The sequence below is a fragment of the Amblyomma mixtum genome, chromosome 4 (assembly GCF_055824585.1).
Source record: "Amblyomma mixtum isolate Tamu chromosome 4, ASM5582458v1, whole genome shotgun sequence".
In the NCBI taxonomy this organism is placed as follows: Eukaryota; Metazoa; Arthropoda; class Arachnida; order Ixodida; family Ixodidae; genus Amblyomma; species Amblyomma mixtum.
The window spans coordinates 3102381-3125322 of NC_143015.1; the positions used below are offsets into that span (position 1 = coordinate 3102381).

General features: G+C 45.7%; 1 protein-coding gene across 1 annotated transcript; it reads left to right on the top strand.

The window, feature by feature from the left end:
• The first annotated feature begins 16403 nt into the window (after positions 1-16403).
• On the top strand, positions 16404-22207 carry LOC149345503 (uncharacterized). Its single transcript, XM_089586096.1, has 3 exons — positions 16404-16759; positions 17827-18074; positions 22125-22207. Exons 1-3 carry the CDS (start codon positions 16512-16514, stop codon positions 22205-22207), a joined length of 579 nt encoding a protein of 192 aa, XP_089442222.1. The 5' UTR covers positions 16404-16511.
• Positions 22208-22942: the final 735 nt, after the last annotated feature.

The window sequence follows — 22942 nt, forward strand, 5'->3', positions numbered from 1 at the left end:
TGCGCTCAAATTTCGCATTAGGAAGTAACGTAATCGTCGGTAATTTTTTAATATGTACATAAATGATATCTCCAACATTAAGTCCGCCGCTAAATTTATTATCTACGCTGATGACACTAGCATCTTTTTTACTGGAAATGATGTTGATCTCCTTGTTCGGGACTGCAATGACACCTTGAGTGAATTACTAAAGTGGTCCGAATCCAGATACATGCGTATAAATGAAACGAAAACAAAAGCTGTCATATTTCGTCCTAAAAACAAAGTGCTTCCTTCCTCCATCGAGATTAAACTAAACTCACGACGCATAGACATAGCTGAACAATTTAAATGCCTTGGATTAGTTTTAAGCATGAAATGCTTTTAGCTCCCGTTGTCGGCAGTGTGGTGACGTCACGCCGAGACCGAGAGCTATCATCCGGGCACTTAAATCCACTCATCCGGGCTCTGAAACGAGAACATCCGGGCACCGTACGAGACTTAACGAGATTTAACGAGACTTTGTAAGCCCTCCTACGCGACCGTCATACAAGCGCCGGTTGGTCTCGAAACGAGTCACAAAAAACAACTGCTGCCAGTGTCTTCTCAATGTTTATCAAGATATCAGTCGAGCTGTGCATTTGATAATGCACGGAATTGTAATTTCCAATTTCTAATAATGCGTGCAAAAAGCACACACATGCTACAATATTTAAGCATGAAATGCTTTTAGCTCCCTATGTCGGCAGTGTGGTGATAGTCACGCCAAGACCGAGAGTCAACATCCGGGCACTGAATTCCACACATGCGGGCACTGAAACGAGAACATCCGGGCACCGTCTCAGATTTAATGAGACTCTCTGAGCCCTCCTACAGGACCGGCATACAAGCGCCGTTAGCTTCGCGCTGAACGGGTGGTGGCGTTCCTCCCTTCCTGTATGGTGCGGTTCGGGTGTCCACCGAGATGACAGAGAATTGCTGCGCCATTTCCTTTCCTCAAAAAGCGTTGCGTTCATAAGGCAACGCATCGCGCCGAACGGGTGGTGACGTTCCTACCTTCCTGTACGGTGCGGTTCAGGTGTCCACCGCGATGACAGAGAATTACTGCGCCATTTCCTTTCCTCAAAAAGCGTTGCGTTCAAAAGGCAACGCATCGCGCCGAACGGGTGGTGACGTTCCTCCCTTCCTGTACGGTGCGGTTCGGGTGTCCACCGCGATGACAGCTGAGAATTACTGCTCCATTTCCTGTCCTCAAAAAACGTTGCGTTCAAAGGGAAAGGCATCGCGCCGAACAGGGTGGTGGCGTTCCTACCTTCCTGTAAGGTGCGGCTCGGGTGTCCACCGAGATGGCAGAGAATTACTGCGTAATTTCCTTTCCTCAAAAAGCGCCGCGTTCAAAGGACGAGGCATCACGCCGAACGGGTGGTGGCCTTCCGCGGACTGCCTGGCAGCGCTACAACACGCTGTCGCGTTCCACTCCTAAAGGCGAAGCTTAAGCGTCATTACTTAGCAGTTTATTAGTATTTAGTCATTAATCAGTCATTACACACTAACCAGTAATTTGTCATTAATTCGTCATGAATTATGTGTGAGGTAATCCAGTGGTAACATCACCATTGTCACATACGCAAGTGGTGCTGAAAACGCTTCCGCGTCTACGCACTTCGGACAGTTTCGAACGCGCTGCATATACATTCTTGTCAGGCCTGCGCCTCGTCATGTCCGCGTGCGCTTCGCATTATGCCCGTAAACATTTCATGCTTACTCTACTCTCGGTTACGGGAGAGGCAGAGGTTTTTTTCTTCCAGCATGTCTTGGGGACATCACACGGACCATATTGTCACGAAACTGGCTTAAACAGCCGGACTGATAAGTCGGCTGAGATACGTCATTCCAAGAACAGTAAAGTTACTCCTCTATAATTCCCTTTTCTACTCCTATTTAAACTACTGCCATCTAGTGTGGGGCACAGCTACGGTTAGCTGTCTTCAGCGTATCTACATTTTTCAGATAAAGTTTCTTCGTCATGTTTACAATGTCCACTGGGACTCGCCAAGCAAAGATCTCTTTCTACAAAGTAATGTGCTAGGAATACACAACTTGTATAAATATCGCTTGAGTGTCCGGTTTAAACTCGAAACACGTAGAAATGTAAGCCATATACGTAAACTTCCTGAACTACATACCCGAGATGCAAGCTACACAACAAGGTATGCGGAGACATGGATAGTCCCGACCCCACGGTTAAACTCGCGTAGAGAACGCCTGTAGTTCACTCTTCCTTCCATGCTAAACGCGTATGTATGCAATAATTTTGACCTTTTCAGTTCGTCAAACAGGTCTTTGCGTGCTTTGTATGCTAGCATGTAGGATTTTTGTTTTGTGCCTTTTTTTCTTTTTTATATTTGCTGCCATTACCTGTGTTTACCCAATGTGAATATTGTGTCAATATTGTATAATGTTCTTTCATTTTCTCTTGTAACTGCTCATTATTGTATACATGTTATCACGCTTTGCAACTGCCTTTCGCATTAAAAGCCTTGCTGTCAAGCTGCTGCCAAGCGAAAGGTGGCTGCGGCTTAGTCAAGCTGTCTCTCACAGCTTTTTCTGCGCCTCCGCTGTCTGTATCTTTTCAAGGCAGAAATTAAGAATTTGAATTTGAATTTGAGAAAATGCGCATAAACAAAGTGAGAAATAATACTTTGTTTTATTGCGAATCAATACTACTTTCGCTACCACGTCAGCCCGTGCCGTGCCGCGGCCGCATAGCCAAGCTTGACCTTTCGCGGGACCTCGCTGCGTGACGTCATACCATCTGTGTAAAAGCCGCCGCGGTGGCTCAGTGGCTATGGTGCTCGGCTGCTGGGCCGAAAGACGCGGGTTCGATCCCGGCCGCGGCGGCTGAATTTCTTTGAAGGAGGAATTCTAGGCCCGTGTACTGTGCGATGTCAGTGCACGTTAAAGAACCCCAGGTGGTCGAAATTTCCGGAGCCCTCCACTACGGCGTCTCTCATAGCCTTAGGCGCTTTGGGACGTTAAACCCCATAAACCAAACCAAACCAAACCAACCAAACCAAACCAAACCATCTGTGTAAAAACGGGGCTCCATCTCACGCCGTCGTCTCTCGTGGCGCACAGCCACGGCCGTGGCCTGACTCCCGCTCCTCTCACCACGGGCGCTGCGCGCTATGTGACGCCATACCATCTGCTTAAAAACGGGGCCCCATCTCACGCCGTTGCCTTGCGCGGCGCATAGCCACGGCCGCGGCCTGACTGCGCTCTTCTTGTCAAGCCCATGAGATGCCGCCTCCAGCCTATACGCTTCGGCAGGTTGCAATGAGAAAGCATCACCGAGCTACGGAGACAGAAGAAGAACGAGAAGAACGGCAGCAGAACCACGTATTGCTTCGCAATTACCAGGCTTAACCAAGCTAAGCCACAGCCAATTTTTTTATACAGCATCCAGCTTCGTTACAATTTTCGATTATTAGACGATAGTCAGAAGTACTAAAAAGCTTCTCTTCCTCGGAATTTATCTTAGTGAAATCTGCTTTCTGAAACTACGGATGTATTTTATTGATGGTTCTCTGAAAGTGCTACACATTGACTTTTCCTATTGAGGAGCGGAGCATTATTAATTATTCGTCTTGTAGGATAAGGTACAGCCGTCTTAAAATCCCAGTGATGGTTCCTAATATTACAGAGTAGTTTTTTCGGTTTTTAACAAAGTGGCACCTGCTTGCATTCACTAGCATCACTGGCAGGCTGCGCGGAAAAAGGCGGGGTTGCTTTTGTAATGCCAGGAGAAAAAAGTGTATTATTTGACAGACAAGGTAAGGACTGCGATGATTGCACAAGTAAATGCGGTAACTGCCTCAATAATACGATGAATTACGCAACGATTGGTGTTCACACATTTCATTGAAGCCGTTAATTCGCTCCTAATACGAAAAAAGAATGCGTTGCTACTGCACAGCTGTTGACCTAAAGGAAAACATTCGACAGAAGTCTGTCTGGTCGGGGACGCAAAACTTAGTTTGAGTTAGAAACAGACGCCAACTAAACAAGAAACAAGCCGACCACCACAAGTGCAGCCTCCTACGCCGCACCACAGTCCTTCATTCTAAAAAGGCCCTAGGCACGGTGCACAAAATTCCCTGCGGCGAGTGCTCGGCGTCGTTCGTTAGAGCAGTTGGTTGGGGAAACTAAGAATTTTACGCTAGGGGTGAAGCAGCACAAAGCTGATCTCAAAGGAAGACAGGGCGAGGCGCGGTTGCGCGCTGACCGTACACTGTCAGGCATGTAACCACATGATTTATTTTGACGGAACCATTTTGTGGGAGACCAAACCAAACTCTCGCAGGAGGCTCCTACTTGAGTCATGGCATATTCAACAGACGCATGGGAATGTTAATCACTCCCTGGGAGCCATTCCCTCTTCTTACGCCCACAGCTTGCGATCAGTTACTCGGCAGTTGAGCATACGTAGGCTCAAAGTCGAAGCTGCAACTCTCCCGCAGTCACAAATACGGCGTGCTTTTCGTTTCTGCTAATGCGTAAGGATTTTTCTTTTAAACGTTGTAAAGGATCCATTGACGCGGTCTGTGTAGGATTGTGCGGCAAGGTGCACATCATATCCGTGATAGAGTTCAATTCAAGATTATTATCAACTTTTATTATTATTTATTATATTGTGGATTTTGGATCTAAGGTAAAATAATATGGTGTGAAATTGGAGACCGTCAACACCGAAGGTATACCTAGAATTTAAAATTTCTAAATCCGTGTCGTGTGTCGAGGTATCCAACGTGGAATTATGCGTTGAAAAGGATCCAATTTCTAAAGTCACTTCTGAAATGCGCCGTCAGCAGCACAGCTCCACTTCACATCATGGTGATGAGTTTTTTGTCGGAAAAACTAAACAAAAATGTTTTATCATCGGGTCGACCAGCCGGCTTCTTTATTACGTGCGCCGCGAGAGATCCGGCTTTGTGAAGACAAAGCCACTTGGGCAGTGCGCCCACATTCGAAAGTATATGACAGACGCGCCTGACAGTGTTCCAAGTTTGGCGCTCCCGACTATGTCTCTTGACGCATCGTAGACAAATCCTTATTTCATGTGACTTCGGCAAAGCACAGACGCAGTTTCCACAATGAAATAAAAAAAAAGACGAAAACACCTAAGTACCACGGAAATCAAGTAAAAAAAGGGGGGTGGGTGTAATAAGCAGTGTCAGCAATCAGCTGAAGGCACAAAGTAGGGGGATACGCGGACACATGGGTGCTTGGCTTTTCCCGTAGCCGCCGTCGTCGCTTCGGCGCAGGTGGCTGCGGCGCGCGTTAATTACATCCATATTTCTCTGATATGTCGAATCTTTCGCATCTATTCAAATGACCCAGTGATAGTGGCTCGCGTGCACGCACTCGTACACGCATACGTACACACGCACATACACACACAAACACACACGCGCACCCACGCACGAAGGAAAGCTGGAGCACCGAAAGCACACGTAGCGTTCCTCTGCATATCTGCGCTGTGTAATGTGGCCGATTAAGCAAATATTGCACTGGCACCCTGTTGAATAAACTCTGCGTGAGTTTGCACGAGAACAGTGATTTCTGTACGATCACGTTCATTTTGCACACGAATGCGCAGAAATTGTGCGTTACCTGTGCGCATTCTGTGCGTCCTGTGTGTACATGTGCGCGTACTGTAAGCTGATAGACGTCCACGCACACTCTTTGCGGGTAAAAAATCGTGGAGGCTCGTGGACAACTCTCTGTGCGTGGACATCTGCGTGCTGAGAGGGGGCGTGCCGAAGCTGTGCGTGCTTATGTGCATACTGAGCAAGCTCACTGAGGCTGCGTGTGGCCATGTGTGTGTTTGCTTGCTTAGTAGCAACTTGTCGAGACTGTAAAGGCCCATTTAGGGTGAAAGCAAACAAAGTTCGAGCATTCAGTTAATGATTACTTCTAAATAATGAGCAATAAGGTCACGTTTTGCTGTTTTATAATTTTCGTCTTGGCGTAAGTACCCATTAATTATTTTCAACTTCAGCAAACAAATAACCAAAAAATTGTCTTTTAGTGCAAAATGGTTCCCTTCGATACTGCAGGGACCTGTACATGACAACATGCACACTGAGCAAGAACTTGTCAACATTGCAAGTTCATTCTAAAATAATGTAAAAAACAAGCTGCTAATGACTCTTACAGCATCCTTCAGTTCTTCCTTTAACCAATTCTGAAAGTTACAGATATCTTATAGACGCATGATGAAAGCCATCCAGAGCACTTATGTTGTTGCCCGTCATGCAGACAGCCATATTTCGAAATCAGAAGCAACACAACCGTTTGTTGCTTGCGCTCGAAAGGAGTCAATCAGTGGAATAACTCTGAAAGGGCAATAGTGTTTGTTAGGTGCAACAAACAAGCTTGGGGATATAATCAGGTTCAATCAAACATGACTTGCAGAAAGCGAATTGTGAGCTGTAACAGGAATGTTACGAGGCAATTTCCAAAACCATTTCCAAAGCAATTTCCAAAGTCATTAGCATAAATTTACATACACGTAAAAAGGCCATGTAAGCCTACATGAAAAGAAAGTTTTGAATTCAAATTGGTGTCAAAAGTTCAGAAATTAGTGCCCTCTTTCAATTTCAGTGACAAATCACAGATCGTTTAATTAATTCCCAGTATGGCTCCAGAACAAATCCAATGAATCGCAAATGTGCGACGTACATATACCACACATGTTGCCTGATCAGCACCAGCATTGCATGATGCATGACGAAGTATGACACTCTTCATTCTTCTCCAATCTGTTTTGAAATTTGCACTACCACAAAGACCATCTGGATGGACAATGATTCCAACATATTGCTTAGATACACATTCGGAGACCAAGAGCAAAACAACAGTGTGCTGCACATGATTGGATATAATGCACTGGGACAACTGTGCACTGTAAGGGACGCTTGTAAGGAGTCACTTATTTGCTTGGGGAATGTAATCAAGTTCAGTCATGTTTCATGTGTAGAAAGGAAGATAAATGTTGTAGCAGAACTATGAAATCCAACATCCAATACTGAACTTCCCCAGGTGATCTACAAACACATAAAAAGCATGAAAGGATAAGCTCAGCGGTACTGTTAAGTTTGATGCCCTTTGAGGTTTGACTTGCGCGTCTGGATGAAACCACCAGATACCATCTTGAAGTTACCAGAATGCCCAAAACAACTTTGTTGAACTGTTCTACTCTAAACTGAAATACTTTTCGTTAAAACATTTTTTTGCAACATGCCGTGTAGCTAATTATAAAATAAAGAAAAGAAGCTGATAAAATTTTCTCATCTCAAACGTACTGATAAGTACACAAATCTGAGTGCTTTCAAGAGAGGTGACGCGCCCGGTATTCAGTGTCCAGAAGCATATATAATGCTGCAGAATCTTATAGCAAGAAAATTTCTTTTAGTTGACAGATGTCTATGTCTGGTCACAAAGTCAATACCAAGTAAGGAGCATATCCAAACCTGCAATTACATGAAGCTGCACGTGCTTCATAGGCTGTAACTCCTCCAATACCTGCTACATATTTCCTACCTCTAGCACGAGTGCGGAATCAATATACAGCATGGAAACAGCAGTTTTGTTGCTTTAGCTTCTTTACTATGCTGTTTAGACAAGAGACGAGTGAAATATTTGCATGGGCAGTTCTCGATTGAAGTAACGTAAAAATCTCCGCACTCGTTTCTGCTTAAGCGACTGGTGGACCACTTTTGCATGTCGCATCTCGTATGACTTGCTAAGGGTCCAGTCTGACACACGCACTTCGTCAAACCTTCACACAAAACACTCTTCGCTTTTGCTATAAGCTCTGGCCACAGGCAGTAAGTGTCCCGTCACCGTTCATATCGCAAAAGAAGGCAGCGCTCGCAGGCGGTCAGTTTGAGCTGACAGCGACAGGCGTTGCAGGCACAATAAGCACACCGCCGACTAAGTTTCCAAGGAAGCCACACTGTAGAAGTGCGCCGTCTTGTAATCGAAACACACCACAGAAACAATGGCCACTGTCGCTGCTTATGAGCCAGGCATTTTTGCAACGAAGTTAGCAGTGCAATAGGCCGAAAGGTTCGACTCATCAAACGACGCCACCGCACTGCTGACCTCATTATCGTTGTCGACCAGACATCCATAACACATATGTCCCGACGAATCGCTTAATTGGGAGCTGCTACCACTCTTGGATGAGAGCGCGCCCACCGGCAGCACACACCGGTAATCCTTCTTTTGCGATTCCAGCACAGTAACACCGGCGCGCAAGACCGCCCAGCAGCAGCACGAGAAAACAAGCGAAGCTCACGGCGGTGATCTGAGAAACCATGCAGCATGTCGGATAGGCTTTGGATTTGACGCGCTAGATCATGCCCACTCACGCGCGCACGCACGCACGCATGTACCGACACGCATATTCATGCGTCCACGCGTCACAAATTTCTCAAGTTTTTAATGCTAATATGTGCACAAGAACTTAATTATTTTTGTAACGAAAGTTTCATTTGTTTTTAGTCCTTTGCTATCGCACTGCCCAAAAGCATAGAGCCCGAAAGAGACGACCTGGAGGAATGCCTGGAGTCGATGCCTTTCTAAACGGGCCGAAGGAAGCCGGAACTGGCCGAAGCGCTAGCCAACGAACTGGGGACTGCATGGCGGTCAGCGGTCCTCCTTTGTGGTGCTGAGGGCATGAACCATCGATGGCATGAGCATTTGTCACTCTTCCGATATGTGATGTGCCGACAGCAGTGAAATTCGCTGGTGCGATGTACGAAAACGTGGTAAGGTGCTGAATAAACCTGTGTGTATAGCGTGCGTCAGCGGGCTCGACGGATAGCGCGTCGGGCATGCCGCGCGTCGTCCTTTGCGCGCCTTCACTGGAAACGCTATGCTGACGGCGGGGCTCATTTCCTCCATGGCGGAGCGGCTGGTGGAAGACTACTACCCGGGTGACATCTCGCATCTTGGGGGTAAGTTAATTTTCTTCCAACCTGTACATTATTTCAAACCCTTTGCGCACAACTGGCCACGTCAACACAGCTAGTACAGAGACGCGAAGACGCAGTGCCTATCGCGGCAGCACGCAGCGCTGAAAGGTTGTTTGCTGGCGGCACACGGGCATGAATGCGCGTGTAGTGTCAGTGGTCACACGGCCATGGTCGGTATGCCATGCAAATATGCACAGCTGATCCGATAGCGGGGTGCACGATATCGGCGCCGTACTGCCGCCGTACTGCCATTCACCTCTCGCCGAGAATGGAATATGTGCCCGCCAATAGGTCCAATATGTGCCCGCCAATATGTGCCCGCCAATAAGTGAAATACAAGTGAAAGAGGAGGAAGCTCAATCCTTTACAGGATTGAGCTTCCTCCTCTTTCACTTGTATTTCACTTGCACTGTTATAAATTGTGTATTTAAGGTACGAAGCTCCGTATGATCCAGCTGCGTTCGTACTTATAGCCGAGCCAGTGTAGTCGAGCCTTGAATAGCAGAACGGTGAGATAAAAACAAATTGCTCTGAAGTTTTCGCCTCTATTTTGGCATTCGCTTTTTCATACTTTGGCTCGGAGCTGAAAAGGTACAAACAACTGCAAAATGCACACAGGTGCCCTAGCTCCATTTGCCCTAAATCCCGAAGTTTCAGTGAAATTTAAGGGTTATTGAGGCTTTAATATGTACGATGAATAAACTTGTTTTTTCATGATTATAACCAATAGCGCAAATAAATCTGACTTTGTCCCCGCAGGGAGGCGTCTGAAGCATGCAGACGTTGGTGAGTGGCGACACCACGGGGTTAACCCGAGCATCCGCAGGGACATCCCCGCAGGGGGATGATGGTGAACAATGCGTCACCACGGACCCGAGTATCCGCGCTTAGCCGTGCGTGGCATCGCCGTGTCCGGGGAAAAGGGGATCCTGGTGGTTGAGCCGATGCCGAGCGTTTGGACCCTTAAGGCTCCTCGGCGGAGGCAACACACCACTTTGGCCCCAGCTTCCTGTAGACGGCACCTCCGGCCTGACCCGACCGGGAGAAATCGGCAGTCGCCTTTTCCTATCCTCCCCTCTATCTTTCACTTTCCTATTTCCTTTCTTAGAACTTTCCTGTATCCTCCTCTCTTCTTTGTTTTTTCCTCTTTTTCCTGGCGGCGAGGGTTAACCGTGTGTGACCAACTACCCTGAGTTGAGTCACATTAGGTTATAGTTAAGGTGTGCAGCTGGCGTGGGCAGGACTTTCTTTCAAGTTCCTGTCGCGTCCCCTTGTTGCACTCCATGGTGGGTGGCTGGCACCATGACCGAAAAACATCAATTTTTTATGGCTGCCCCCCCTTCAAAAACTGATCGCTCTCTCAAGAGAGGGCGGACCGAAGCAGATGACTTTTTTCAAAAAAGAAAAGTATCCTTTCCAAAATTTCACGTCATTCATAGCAAAGCAGAAGAAACGCAAACAAGAACAATGTCCCCATTCCAGGTCTCAAAACGCTTGACGGATGCCTTAGGCCTTGGCTACAAGGTGTCAAAAATGGCCAGTGGCGACTTACTTCTTGAACTGCGCGACAGCATCCAACACTCAAAAAATGCAACAATTGTATCCATTGGGGACATCCCTGTCTCTGTGACCCCACATCGGTCTCTGAATACTGTACGAGGCGTCAGCTCTGAAATAGATTTTGTCCACCTTTCTGAAAAGGAAATGCTCGAAGGACTTACTGACCAAGAAGTAATAGATGTCCACCGGATCAAGATCCGGAAGGATGGCAAAGAAGTGGACACCAAACACCTGATCTTGACATTCAACATGAGCACATTACCCGAATCCATTGAAGGGCGCTACCTGAAAATAAATGTAAGACCGCATATTCCCAACCCACGCAGATGTTTCAACTGCCAGAGATTTGGCCACGGCTCACAGAGTTGTCGCGGCCGCAAAACTTGCGCAAAATGCTCTTCGAAGGACCACCAATCCGAAGAATGTGTTAATAACCCACGGTGTACAAACTGTGAAGGAGACCACGCTGCCTACTCCAGGGCTTGTCCGTCCTGAAAAAAAGAAAAGGAAATAATTACTCTCAAGACTACGCAAAACATTTCTTTCAAAGAAGCAAGAAGGCAATACTCTCAAACAAACAAATTCTCCTTCACTGCAAAAACAAACTTCGCCGATGTGGTGCGTGGGCGCGGCGCACCACACCAGGCTTCGGCACCTGTCCAGGCCACACGTAGTGAGCCTGTGGCGTTGCCATCCGCGCCGTCTGGTGGACTAGCTAACGCTACTCCGCCTACCCCAAAGGAGGGGACGCAGACCCCCGGGTCGGCGGGCCCAAAGCCCTCTTCCCACAGGTCGAGGTCAAATTCGAAAATCAATGTGCCTCCTGCACGGTCGTCTAGTGCCTCCGCAGAGGCGATGGACACGACCCCGGGCAGCCCCTCGCCGTCCACGTCGGATGGTCGGCGGAGCTCCCTGGATCGGTCACAAAGAGACAGGCCCCGAGTCACGGGGCCATAAACAACTTGATCTAGTTTTTTCAATCAGTACAAACACAAAACTAAGATGGCTTTCATAATACAATGAAACTCTAGAGGAATGTTGAGGAACTACAGTGATACCCGTTTTATTGATACTGTTGACCCTCGCTTGAGGGTCGTTACAGGGAGGGAATACAATAGCAATGTACAACAGAAAAAATTCATGTCTCATAACATCAAGTTGGGTGGCCCCGACACAAAATATCGATAGAACGTTCGAACTTGTGCACGTCCGATTGCTCAACAACTTCAACTGGCAAAGCATTCCACATTTCGATGACATCAGGAAAAAAAAGAGTACCTAAAAACATCAACACGTGAGTCGTAAGGCTTGATTGATCGAGTGTGGCTTGTTCTCGCGCTGCGTCTTCCCGGAGGCTGAACATACCTATCTGATTTTATCTTGAAGTGCCCTTGAATTATTTGAAAGAAAAGCTTTAGTCTTGATTTTTTTCTCCGATTTTGAAGTGACTCGAGCCCACATGAGTTCAGCATTTCCGTCACTTAGTCCCTTCTTCTGTATCTTGACGAAATAAACCGAGCAGCCATTCTTTGAATTCGTTCCAGTTTATCTTTTAGAACTTTTTGGTGCGGGCTCCAGACGACACAAGCGTACTCCAAGGATGGGCGGATGAAAACTAAGATGGCTTTCATAATACAATGAAACTGTAGAGGAATGTTGAGGAACTACAGTGATATAACTCATATTCTAGGGTCAGTGATGCCTCTAGCCCTATGTCTCCAGGAGACCAATCTTGGACAACAACATTCAAATATCTTAAAACATTATACAACTTTTAGGCGTGATCGCGAACATGCAAATAGACTCTCGGGAAGCGTTGCAATCATCATCTAAAGCGGCGTCCCGGCTCAAGAAATCAAACTGAAAACAAAACTTGAGGCGGTTGCGGTTAGCGTCATGAGCTACAAAATTATAACAATATGTTCTGTATATCTTCCCCCACACATCACATTAACATGCCAAGATCTAGAAGGCCTGATATATGAACTGCCGGAGCCATTTCTGGTAGTTGGCGATTTTAACGCTCACTCTCCGTTTTGGGGAAGCGAACGCTGTGACTCTAGAGGCCAAACAATCGAAGATTTTATACTTTTGAATAATGTCTGTCTTTTAAATACAGGAAAAGCCACATATTGCTGTCCAAGCCAGCAAAAATGAGCTCTCTCGATTTAGCTTTCGCATCACCATTACTTTTTAACGATTTTAAATGGGATGTTTTAAATGACCCCATGGGCAGCGATCACTTACCTACCGTCATCAGGCTCTCATCGTCCACTCCAATCATCGCCACAAGGCCACGGCGCTGGCGCTGGAAAATTCAGCTCGCCGACTGGTCACTTTTTACAAAAAGTGCCACTCTGGAAAAGGAACTTTCTGACCACCTCAGCGCAGATGAAATTAATGAGAAGTTTACTGAATGCATAATATCGGCCGCAACACTCGCTATACCACAAACAACAGGACTTGCACAAAAGAAACACAAACTGTGGCAGAAAAAGAATGCACATTAGCAAAAAAACAACAAAAAGCCTGGAGCGCTCTGCGTCGATATCCCACTGCAGAGAACTTACTTACCTTTAAGAAGGCAAAAGCCAGAGCGCGGTATGTGCGAAGAAATGCAGAGAAAACCTCTTGGCAGAAATATGTCTCCTCAATAAATAGTTCAATAACATCAAAGAAAATGTGGGAAAAAGTTCGTAAATTTACCGGTGACCATACCCCTTTCACACATCCTCTCTTGACAGCATCCGGGACACAAACATCTTTAGAAGAACAGGCCAACATATTGGGCGAGCATTTTGCTGAGATCTCAAGCTCCTCCAACTACACAAACACATTTCAGAAACACAAAGCAATAGCTGAAAAACAAAAATTTCCATCTGGAGCAGGTGTACATGAGGATTATAACCAGCCTCTCACACTACAAGAATTAAATAAGGTACTATCTTCTGGAAAAAAGACAGCACCAGGACCAGACAACGTGCATTACGCTATGCTTGCCCATCTCTCCGAGGCTGATGTAGAGGCACTGTTAAAATTCTTTAATAAAATCTGGATAACTGGAAATATACCTGACGAGTGGAAAAAAGCAGTCATAATACCTTTTCTCAAACCCGGAAAACCACCAACAAGTCCTACCATGTTACAGACCAATAGCCCTCACTAGCTGCATTGCTAAATCTTTCGAAAGTGTAATAAACATTAGATTGACCTTCATACTTTAATCTCGGCAACTAATAGATACACACCAATGTGGGTTTAAAAAAGCATGCTCGACCACCGGTCACCTTGTCCGTCTAGAAAACACCATCCGGGAGGCGTTCATCCACAAGCAGCACTGTATTGGGGTCTCCTTCGACTTGGAGAAGGCCTACGATACTACGTGGAAGTTCGGCATCCTCCGTGACCTAGCAGAGCTAGGTATCCGCGGCAGGATGTTGAACTGCTTGAACGACTTCCTGGCTAACCGCACATTCCGAGTCCGCCTAGGAGCAACTCTCTCCATGATTTCACCCAAGAGAACGGCGTACCCCAGGGGTGCATTCTAAGCACGACACTCTTCATAGTAAAAATGAATTCCTTAGCTAAAGTAATACCCAAGTCCATAATGTATTCAGTTTATGTAGATGACCTACAAATAGCATGCACGTCCTCTAGCATATCAACCTGTGAGAGACAAATACAAATCACACTAAATAAACTAGGTGCTTGGGCAGACAGAAATGGGTTTAAATTTTCTCCTCAGAAAACAGTAGCTGTTCTTTTTTCATTGCGACGAGGCCTACAGGTCGATCCCAATCTATACCTGAATCACACTGCGCTACCAATTAAACAAGAACACAAATTTTTAGGCCTAACTTTCGACAAGAAACTCACATTTCTACCACACATTAACAACCTTAAAAAGAAAGCTTCTCAAGCCCTCAATATCTTAAAAGTTCTCTCACGGAAGCAGTGGGGGTCCGATAGAGCAAGCCTTTTACAAATATATCGCTCTCTGGTGCGCTCCAAGCTGGACTACGGGTGCATAGTATATGGCTCGGCAAGAGCATCCTACTTAAAAAGATTAGACCCCATTCATAATCTTGGTCTGCGCTTATCATCTGGAGCATACAGAACATCACCAGTAGTTAGCCTTTACGTTGAAACTAATGAAGCCGCTCTTGAGGCTCGAAGAATCGCCCTTACATGCCCATATGTCTCAAAAATCCGTTCTCTTCCGAAACATCTCTGCCATCCAGTTGTCACCAAGTGCCCATCTAAAAGATTATTCATCAAGAAACTACATTCTATCAGGACATTACTACTGCGCTTTGAAGATAAATGTGAAGAGCTAACAGTACTAGATGCCCTACCGAATATTGCACAAAGGAATGAATATTTACCTCCATGGTACAGCCTGCCTTCAGTATGTGACCTCACAATGACACATTTAGATAAAAAGCAAACGCCAAATGAGTACATATTACAGGAATCCTTTGCACTACGAGAAAAGTATTACAGCTACATTGAATTTTATACCGATGGGTCAAAAACAGAAAGTCACGCTGGAAGTGCAGTAATCCAAGGAAAAAATAAACAGATAACGCGACTACCAGAATGCGCATCGGTTTTTACTGCTGAGTGCTATACCATCTTTGTAGCTGTAGAAAAAATAGTAAGAGAGAATATCAAAAATAGCATCATTTACACCGATTCCCTGAGTATGCTTAAAGCACTGCACTCCAGAAATGCAGCTGAACCTATAATAGGAAACATCATACATAACATAGTTAAAATCACAAAACAAAAGCATAATATAAAATTCTGCTGGGTTCCTAGCCATGTTGGAATTGCAGGTAATGAGAAAGCAGATGTATGCGCTCCACAAGCCCGGAATGGCCAAATAAAGCAAGTGAACATACCGCACAGGGATAGTTTAAAATTTATGTACAGTAAACTCAAAAATAAGTGGCAGGCTGCATGGCAAGAGCACGTAAACAACAAACTACATTATGTGAAGCCAATTTTAGGGGAATGGCAATCATGTAGGCATCAAGAACGTTTTACCGAAGTTATTTTATGTCGGCTCCGCATTGGACACACCCACCTCACGCACAGCTTTCTGCTAACCAAACAAAACAAACCTCTCTGTGAAATGTGTGGTGCCGAACTCACAGTGAACCACATTTTAATTTCATGTGTCAAACTAGAAGAACTAAGAAAGAAATATTCTACAACATTTTATAGAGAAAGACTTCCATTACACCCCATGTTACTTTTAGGCGATCGTGCACTGGTTGACATCTCATGTATTTTTAGGTTTCTCAAGGAAGCCGGCGTTTTAAACAAACTCTAAGTATAAAAAGCTTCACCTTTAACAAAAACTCCAACAAAAACTCCAAGTTGCGAAGAAAGGACCCAACTTCGCAACTTCAGACCAGAATGAACAAACTTCTAGCATCCATCTTCAAACACCACCCGGAATCAAAACATATCTACTTACGCTTGATCTGCTGGAACGACTCAGCGCCGGCCTTTTACGGACTGCCAAAAATCTATAAACCTGGCGTTCCGCTGCGCCCCATCGTCGACTGCACCACCTCACCGCTTAAGGCACTCTCAGCCTACCTCCACCGTGTCCTATCGCCCCTAACAGGCAAAACATCAACGCACGTGCGAAACTCCAGCCACTTCGTCGAGCGTCTGTCACACGTTCAACTGGAAGCGGACGAGTGCATGGTTTCTTTCGACGTGGTCTCGCTCTTTACCAGCGTTCCTGTGCCCTTTGCCGTTTCCGCAGCGAAGGAAGCCCTCGAAGCGGACGCTGGCCTAGCCACAAGGACGAGCCTGAGCCCAGAGGAACTTTGCCAGCTTTTGGAGTTTTGCCTAAGCAGCACAGCTTTTTCCTTCAAAGGAGAATTTTACAAGCAGACCAGCGCCACTGCCATGGGCGCCGCGATCTCGGTGACTGCTGCCAACCTGACGATGGAGGTCATCGAAGAGGAGGCACTCAAGACCTTTCAAGGAAAACCAAAAGTTTTCATTCGTTACATTGACGACTGCTTCTGCATTCTGAAGACGTCGCAGGTCGAAAATTTCCTGGCACACCTCAACTCAGTCGAACCTTCAATTCAGTTTACAATGGAACGAGAAGTGAACAACACATTGCCATTCCTGGACGTCTTCATAACATCGTGGGAGGGAACAGCGCGAACAAAACGACAGACGAAGCAAGAGGACACAAAGACGAGCGCTGGCTCGAAACTGAATTTTTTATTGAAAAACGAAACCATATATACATCAAAATCACGTGAACAAACAGAGCAACGAGCATTGGTCTAGCGGAATCAAGACAATCAAGCGCTCAACATGCCACGTGGTGAACTCTGAACAAAGGCACCCCTGAGATCCGAAATGAAGCAAGTCACGAATTATCTAAAAACGATACTTCTTTGTCAACTAATGCAAAAGAAGGCTGGCTGATACACTGTGATTCTTTCTTCCGTATGAAATAAGCTTCCATAATCTCCCCTTGTCAATTTATCCCGGTGTCTAAACAAAATTTTAGTTTTTGTGACCAAAGGGCGGCACTTTTTCTGTTTTTTATCACTTTCCTTCCCACAGTCGCTGCAATGATCTTTCAGATGAGAGTATCTGGTGTCTGATAGTGAATTAAGATGTTCCCACAGGCGAACATTAACACATCGGCCTGTCTGACCAATGTAAACTTTTTTGCACGAGAGTAGAAGCTCGTAGACTACAGAGCATGCGCATTCCACCAACGGTGACCTGTGAGTAACACGGCATTTGAATGGACTAACTCCTAAATTTTCACTGCGGTTTCTGATGGCCCGGAAAAGCCCGCTTAACTTACACGGTGCCGAAAAAACAACGTCGACTTCAAACCTAGCAGCTACATTTTTCAGATTATGGGCTACTTTGTCAATTTAGGGGATGACTGCCATTTTCTTACATGCCTTGTCTCTCTTTGACTTGACGAAATACGTCCTCACCATCCACACCAACTTTTCGCACGTTGATTGTCTTGATTCCGCTAGACCAATGCTCGTTGCTTTGTTTGTTCACGTGATTTTGATGTATATATGCTTTCGTTTTTCAATAAAAAATTCAGTTTCGAGTCAGCGCTCGTCTTTGTGTCCTCTTGCTTCGTCTGTCGTTTTGTTCGCGCTGTTCCCTCCCACGATGTATCAGTACAAACTCGCCCAGTTATCCATCTTTCTTCATACGTCTTCATAAGAAGAGAAGGGGCAGATCTAAAGTTTGGTGTCTATAGGAAGCCAACCCACACCGGCCGCTACCTAAATTTTAATTCCAACCACCCTATTAGCCACAAGGAATCCGTCGTCTCCTCTCTTCTGAGAAGGTCAAAGACAATCGGCTCCTCGGAAGCAGAAAAAAGTGCAGAAGAGGCCACCGTTCTCGCCGACCTACAAAGGAATGGCTACGCACGTGGCTTCATTCAACGTGTTCGTCGCCGTCAGGCTCAGAGTACAGGGGGAACAACAGCCAACAATGAAACAACGAAACGCGCGCGCGTGGTGCTTCCGTACGTGAGGGGAACCAGCGAAGCACTTGCACGCATTTTGGGAAAATATGGGATCCACGTTGCTCACAAACCTGTTTCAACAATAAGCCGCTTCTTGCCACGACCGAAAGACCGCGTCCCCAAAGAAAAACAACCTGGTGTAATTTACAAAATCCCATGCTCCGGGTGTCCGGCTTCATACGTCGGCGAGACGAAAAACCTGCCGCAAAGAATAAGGCAACACAAGAATGACGACCAGCTAATGAATTCAGAAGCCAACCCCCTCGCCGAACACTGGGAGCGCGCCGACCACCCAATAGCCTTCGAGGAGGTGAGCGTCTTGGCCGTGGAGCCAAACCTGTTCAAGAGGCGACATGTGGAGTTATGGCACATCCGGCTCACAAAGGCGGCGATGAATAGAACTCCAGGAACGGTTCCCTCTGCGTACGTTAGTGGACTCCGCCACGTGCTAAAAAAGGGAGAGCGAAGGTAACACCCCGCTGCTGCTGGCACACTTTAGTCACCCCTGAAGAAGGGACCGAGTTGGTCCCGAAACGTTGGGCTAAATTAAAATATTGGTTGGCGTCAGTTTTTTCCCTCAACTCTCTCAAAACCCCAACCAGACGGACCTCCAACGAAGATGTTTTCGTTAAAGAAATTTGATTATAAATTATTTAGCGGTCATAGGAGGATGCCATGTGGTAATCCGTGTATAATACTTTATGCCTTATTACAAAGAAAAAAACACGTGGAAAGCGATCAGGACAGCAAAGTGAGCTATGGAAAGAAAAATGATAAGTCTAATATTAAGAGACCAAAAGGGGGCGGAGTGGGTGAGGTAACAAACGCGGGTTAATGACATGCTACTTGAAATTAAGAGGAAGAAATGGGCTTGGGCGGCGCTTCTAATGCGAAGACAAGATAACCGCTGGTCCTTAAGGGTAACGGAGTGTATTCTAAAAGAATGCAGGCATAGCAGGGGGTGGCAGAAAGTTAGATGGGCAGATGAGATTAAGAAGTCTGCGGGGATATGGTGGCCACACCTAGGAAAGGACAGGGCTAATGTGGAGACATGGATGAGTCCTTTGCCCTGCAGTGGGCGTAGTCAGGCTGATGATGATGGTACGTGTCGCGCCTGCTGCTTCGTGCTATCAGCTGGCCCATGCTTGGCCGACCAGACTAGCCAAATTTGTGATGTGGGTTTTCTATTGCACCTGCATTTGTGTACACAGAGGACTTGAATGGTAGCAGGTGATCCTGTGCATGTGTTCACGCCACAGCACACATGACCCACACTGAAAGCTTCTCTGCCTTTAGTAAGACAGCTGCATCAGTCTGGGACATAACGTTTCCAGTGCTAGAGTATGAGTAAATTGCTCTGGAATTTTAATCTGGCATCAGGTAGCATAGCGCAAAAGAAGGCTAGCGCGGCTGCGTAATGTTCTCTTGGGCAGCTGCGTTGGATTTTCAGTGCCTCTTAGTGTAATCCGTGAAAGTTCACTGTAAACCATTCGTTTCGATGTAAATTAGAAAGTCCTTAGAGCCCTCTACTTTTTAATAATAATAACAAGGTAATGCAGCAATTCAATTGTACCTGTTCTCTTTCAACACAGTAAAGTGCTGCTAGGTCGAGTTCACAGTTTTACTTTGTAGGTGTGCTCAGGCTGTCATCATGATCAGCAGCAGCAGCAACAGCAGCAGCCTGACTACACCCACTGCAGGGCAAAGCCTCTCCCATGTCTCTCCAATTAACCCTGTCCTTTGCCAGTTGCAGCCACTGTATCCCCACAAACTTCTTAATCTCATCCGCCCACCATTATCATTACCAAGCTCTACAAATGGATTGTTGCACGTAGAGTCAGGTGCGTAATGTGATACCACCAGCTCACCCCAAGCTGTGCTCAGATTTGCCTCATTGCTGCAAGAGCAATAAGGCAGGCATGAGGCTGAGAGGTGCAAAAACATGATTTTTCAAGAATGTCTTTGTGGAAATTGCAATTAATCATGTGAATTTGCTTTCAGTTTAGGAGCTGCACACAAGCTGTGCGCCTTTCCATGCTGATCATGCTGGCCAGGTACGCTTATGGTTACATTACTAGGTTGTTTTCATAATGGCAGTTGTGGATTTCTGTGTGGTTTTGAAACATAAATTGTATAAGTATTTGGCCTGCCACAAAAGTATAGTGGTGCATTCAGGGCCAGTGTTACAAAGGGATGTTTTGATTGCTGCAAGAACTTGAAGACCCCTGTGTAGTCACTGTGGAAGGCCCCCTCCCTACTTAGGAATTGCTATTTGGGTTACTCAGTCATTTGGCAGAGGAATAGTGTATAGAGATAAGGGATGGGACAATGCTTCCAACTAAAGAAAAAAATCCAGCAAGCAGTCATAGAAGCAGAAGTACAAAAATGGCTAGGCTTTCTCTAATTTACATCGAATCTTTTTCACTTAGACTTCTTATTGCACAGAACGGCTGATTCTTGGCTTACACACATATTTTCTTTAGGTATGCAGTAGGTCTCATATTCTTCTATGATATGGTCACGGTGCCAAAAAATGATGGTGGTGTTAGAAAACTCGGAATACAGAGGAATGTCTTACAATCAGCAGCGACACGTGAGGCCAGTGTTCCGCGAACTAAGTTCGTACACCTTTCATGTCTGGCTTATGCAGCAACTGTTCTGGTTATACACCTTCGAGTACAAGTTAGATACAGAGCACCAATAGCACTATCTATACAAGTCGCAGCGTGCTCGACATTGCACTCATTTCGCTTACATGCTCCCATCTTTCATTTGTTAAAAAGTGGCCAAAAGTGCTCAATAAGCTGAGTAGGCATCAGAAAGGCACTTCGACCTCTTGTATAGCAGTACAGTTCTTAGAGAATAATATAACTTGTGTAAGTATGAAATGACCACAATTGAAAGGCCACATTTCTTTTCAACTAAAGTGGCTGTTTGGACTTGTTGGTCAGTGATCATGGTTAAAGAATGCTTGTGTGAAAAAACAAGGACAAATAAAAAAGTGGACAGGACTGGCGGGTGTCCATTTCTTCGTTTGTTTTTGTCTTTTCGCACTGCATTCTTTAACCGTGATCACATTTCTTTGTCCTTTACATTTCTTTTACAAAGCTTTTGCTCCAAAATGTTAGAACATACGAAAAAAAAATGAAGCCTGGCTGATAACCGCCAGACATTTTGACCTGCCAAATATACTCACGAATGCAACAGTGCGACAGGTGGCCAAGAAACAGCAGTACAACTTTTTTAGATTTTTGACAGTGGTGCTTGTACTGCAGCTACTCCTAGGATAACATGTCTTGCCTCTGCAGCTCTGTTGCCTTCGTGCATATATTTTGTAAATGAAAGGTTTTTGGGACTTGTAGCCGGCCTTCAAGGTGCTGGTGTTTTGGCATCTGTTTTAACCTCTGAATGCAAAAGCCTTGCCAAAAATAGCTATCAGGAAATGCGTCCATTGGAAGAAAAGTGACATAGGATTGCGACCATTCCGTACATACACCAGTTATCTCATTCTTTGAAGAATGCTGGAGCTAGGTGCAAGGTTGTGAGGGCCTTTTGGCCCCTAATAAGCTTGGGCACCTTTGCCCACTCATTGACTAATGGAAGACAGGCATTAGTAAGTGAAAAAAGCACAATGTCAAGCACAGCTTAGCAAATGTAAACTGTGCTGGGTTGTGTTTTTTCTCATTCCTTTCCTACATGATTGAAGATAAAGGTGCTATCAAAGTAAATGAAAGGCAGTATTAGTGAAAATTTTTGATTTCATAGCCTAATTTAGATTGTGCAAATTATATAGTGCACCAATAAATTTCGCACATGATGGTTTGAAGGCAGGTGTACTTTGTCCAGGCCGGCTGTTGCATCAACCCAATATTAAGGGAGTAGAACGCATACCAAGCTGCCTCATCTCCACAATCTTGTGGGTCATTGTAACTTGTCCATCTGGACAGGGGAATTTTTCCAATGCTTCCTTTGTTTTTCGGCCCCATGTCTAGCAGATGCAGGGGACTGCCAAGCTCCCGACCGCTCAGCTAAAAACAGTGTGATGCGCAATGCAAGCATCAACCTTTCTACATGATTACAATTGTAATTACGATTGCAATGAGGTTTCTGGCAGTAAACTCACTTGTGAGTCATTGCTCATGCTGTGTACTTCCTTTGCTCCTCATCTCTGGGTGCTATTCCTTCTTGATAGTCTTCCTGGTCTGAGCTTCTGTCATAGCCTGTTGACATACACGAGAGAGGGCATCTATGAATTTAGTGTTTTATTGGCTCTGACTCAGAAACATGCACTTTCCAGGACTACTACCTGCAGATGTGCCATATCTGTTTTCATAGCCACTGTTGTGCTGTAGTTGTGCTATCCACTTCCCTATTTTGTAATGGAAGATTTCTAGGCTGTAGCACGCCAGACACATATAACTGTAATGCATAGAGTGCTGTATACATTAGTTAAAGTTCATCGTCATCAGCCTGACTACACCCTCTGCAGGGCAAAGGCCTATCCCATGTCTCTCCAATTAACCCTGTCCTGTGCCAATTGTGGCCACCGTATCCCTGCAAACTTCTTAATCTAATCCGCCCACCTAATTTTCTGCCGCCCCCTGCTACATTTACCTTCTCATGGAATCCACTCTGTTACCCTCAAGGACCAGCGGTTATCTTGCCTTCGCCTTACATTCTCTGCCCGAGCCCATTTCTTCCTGTTGGCTTCAAATAGGATGTCATTAACCCGCGTGTTTTCCCTCACCCACTCCGCCCGCTTCCGGTTTCTTAACGTTGCACCTACCATTTTTCTTTCCATTGCTTCCTG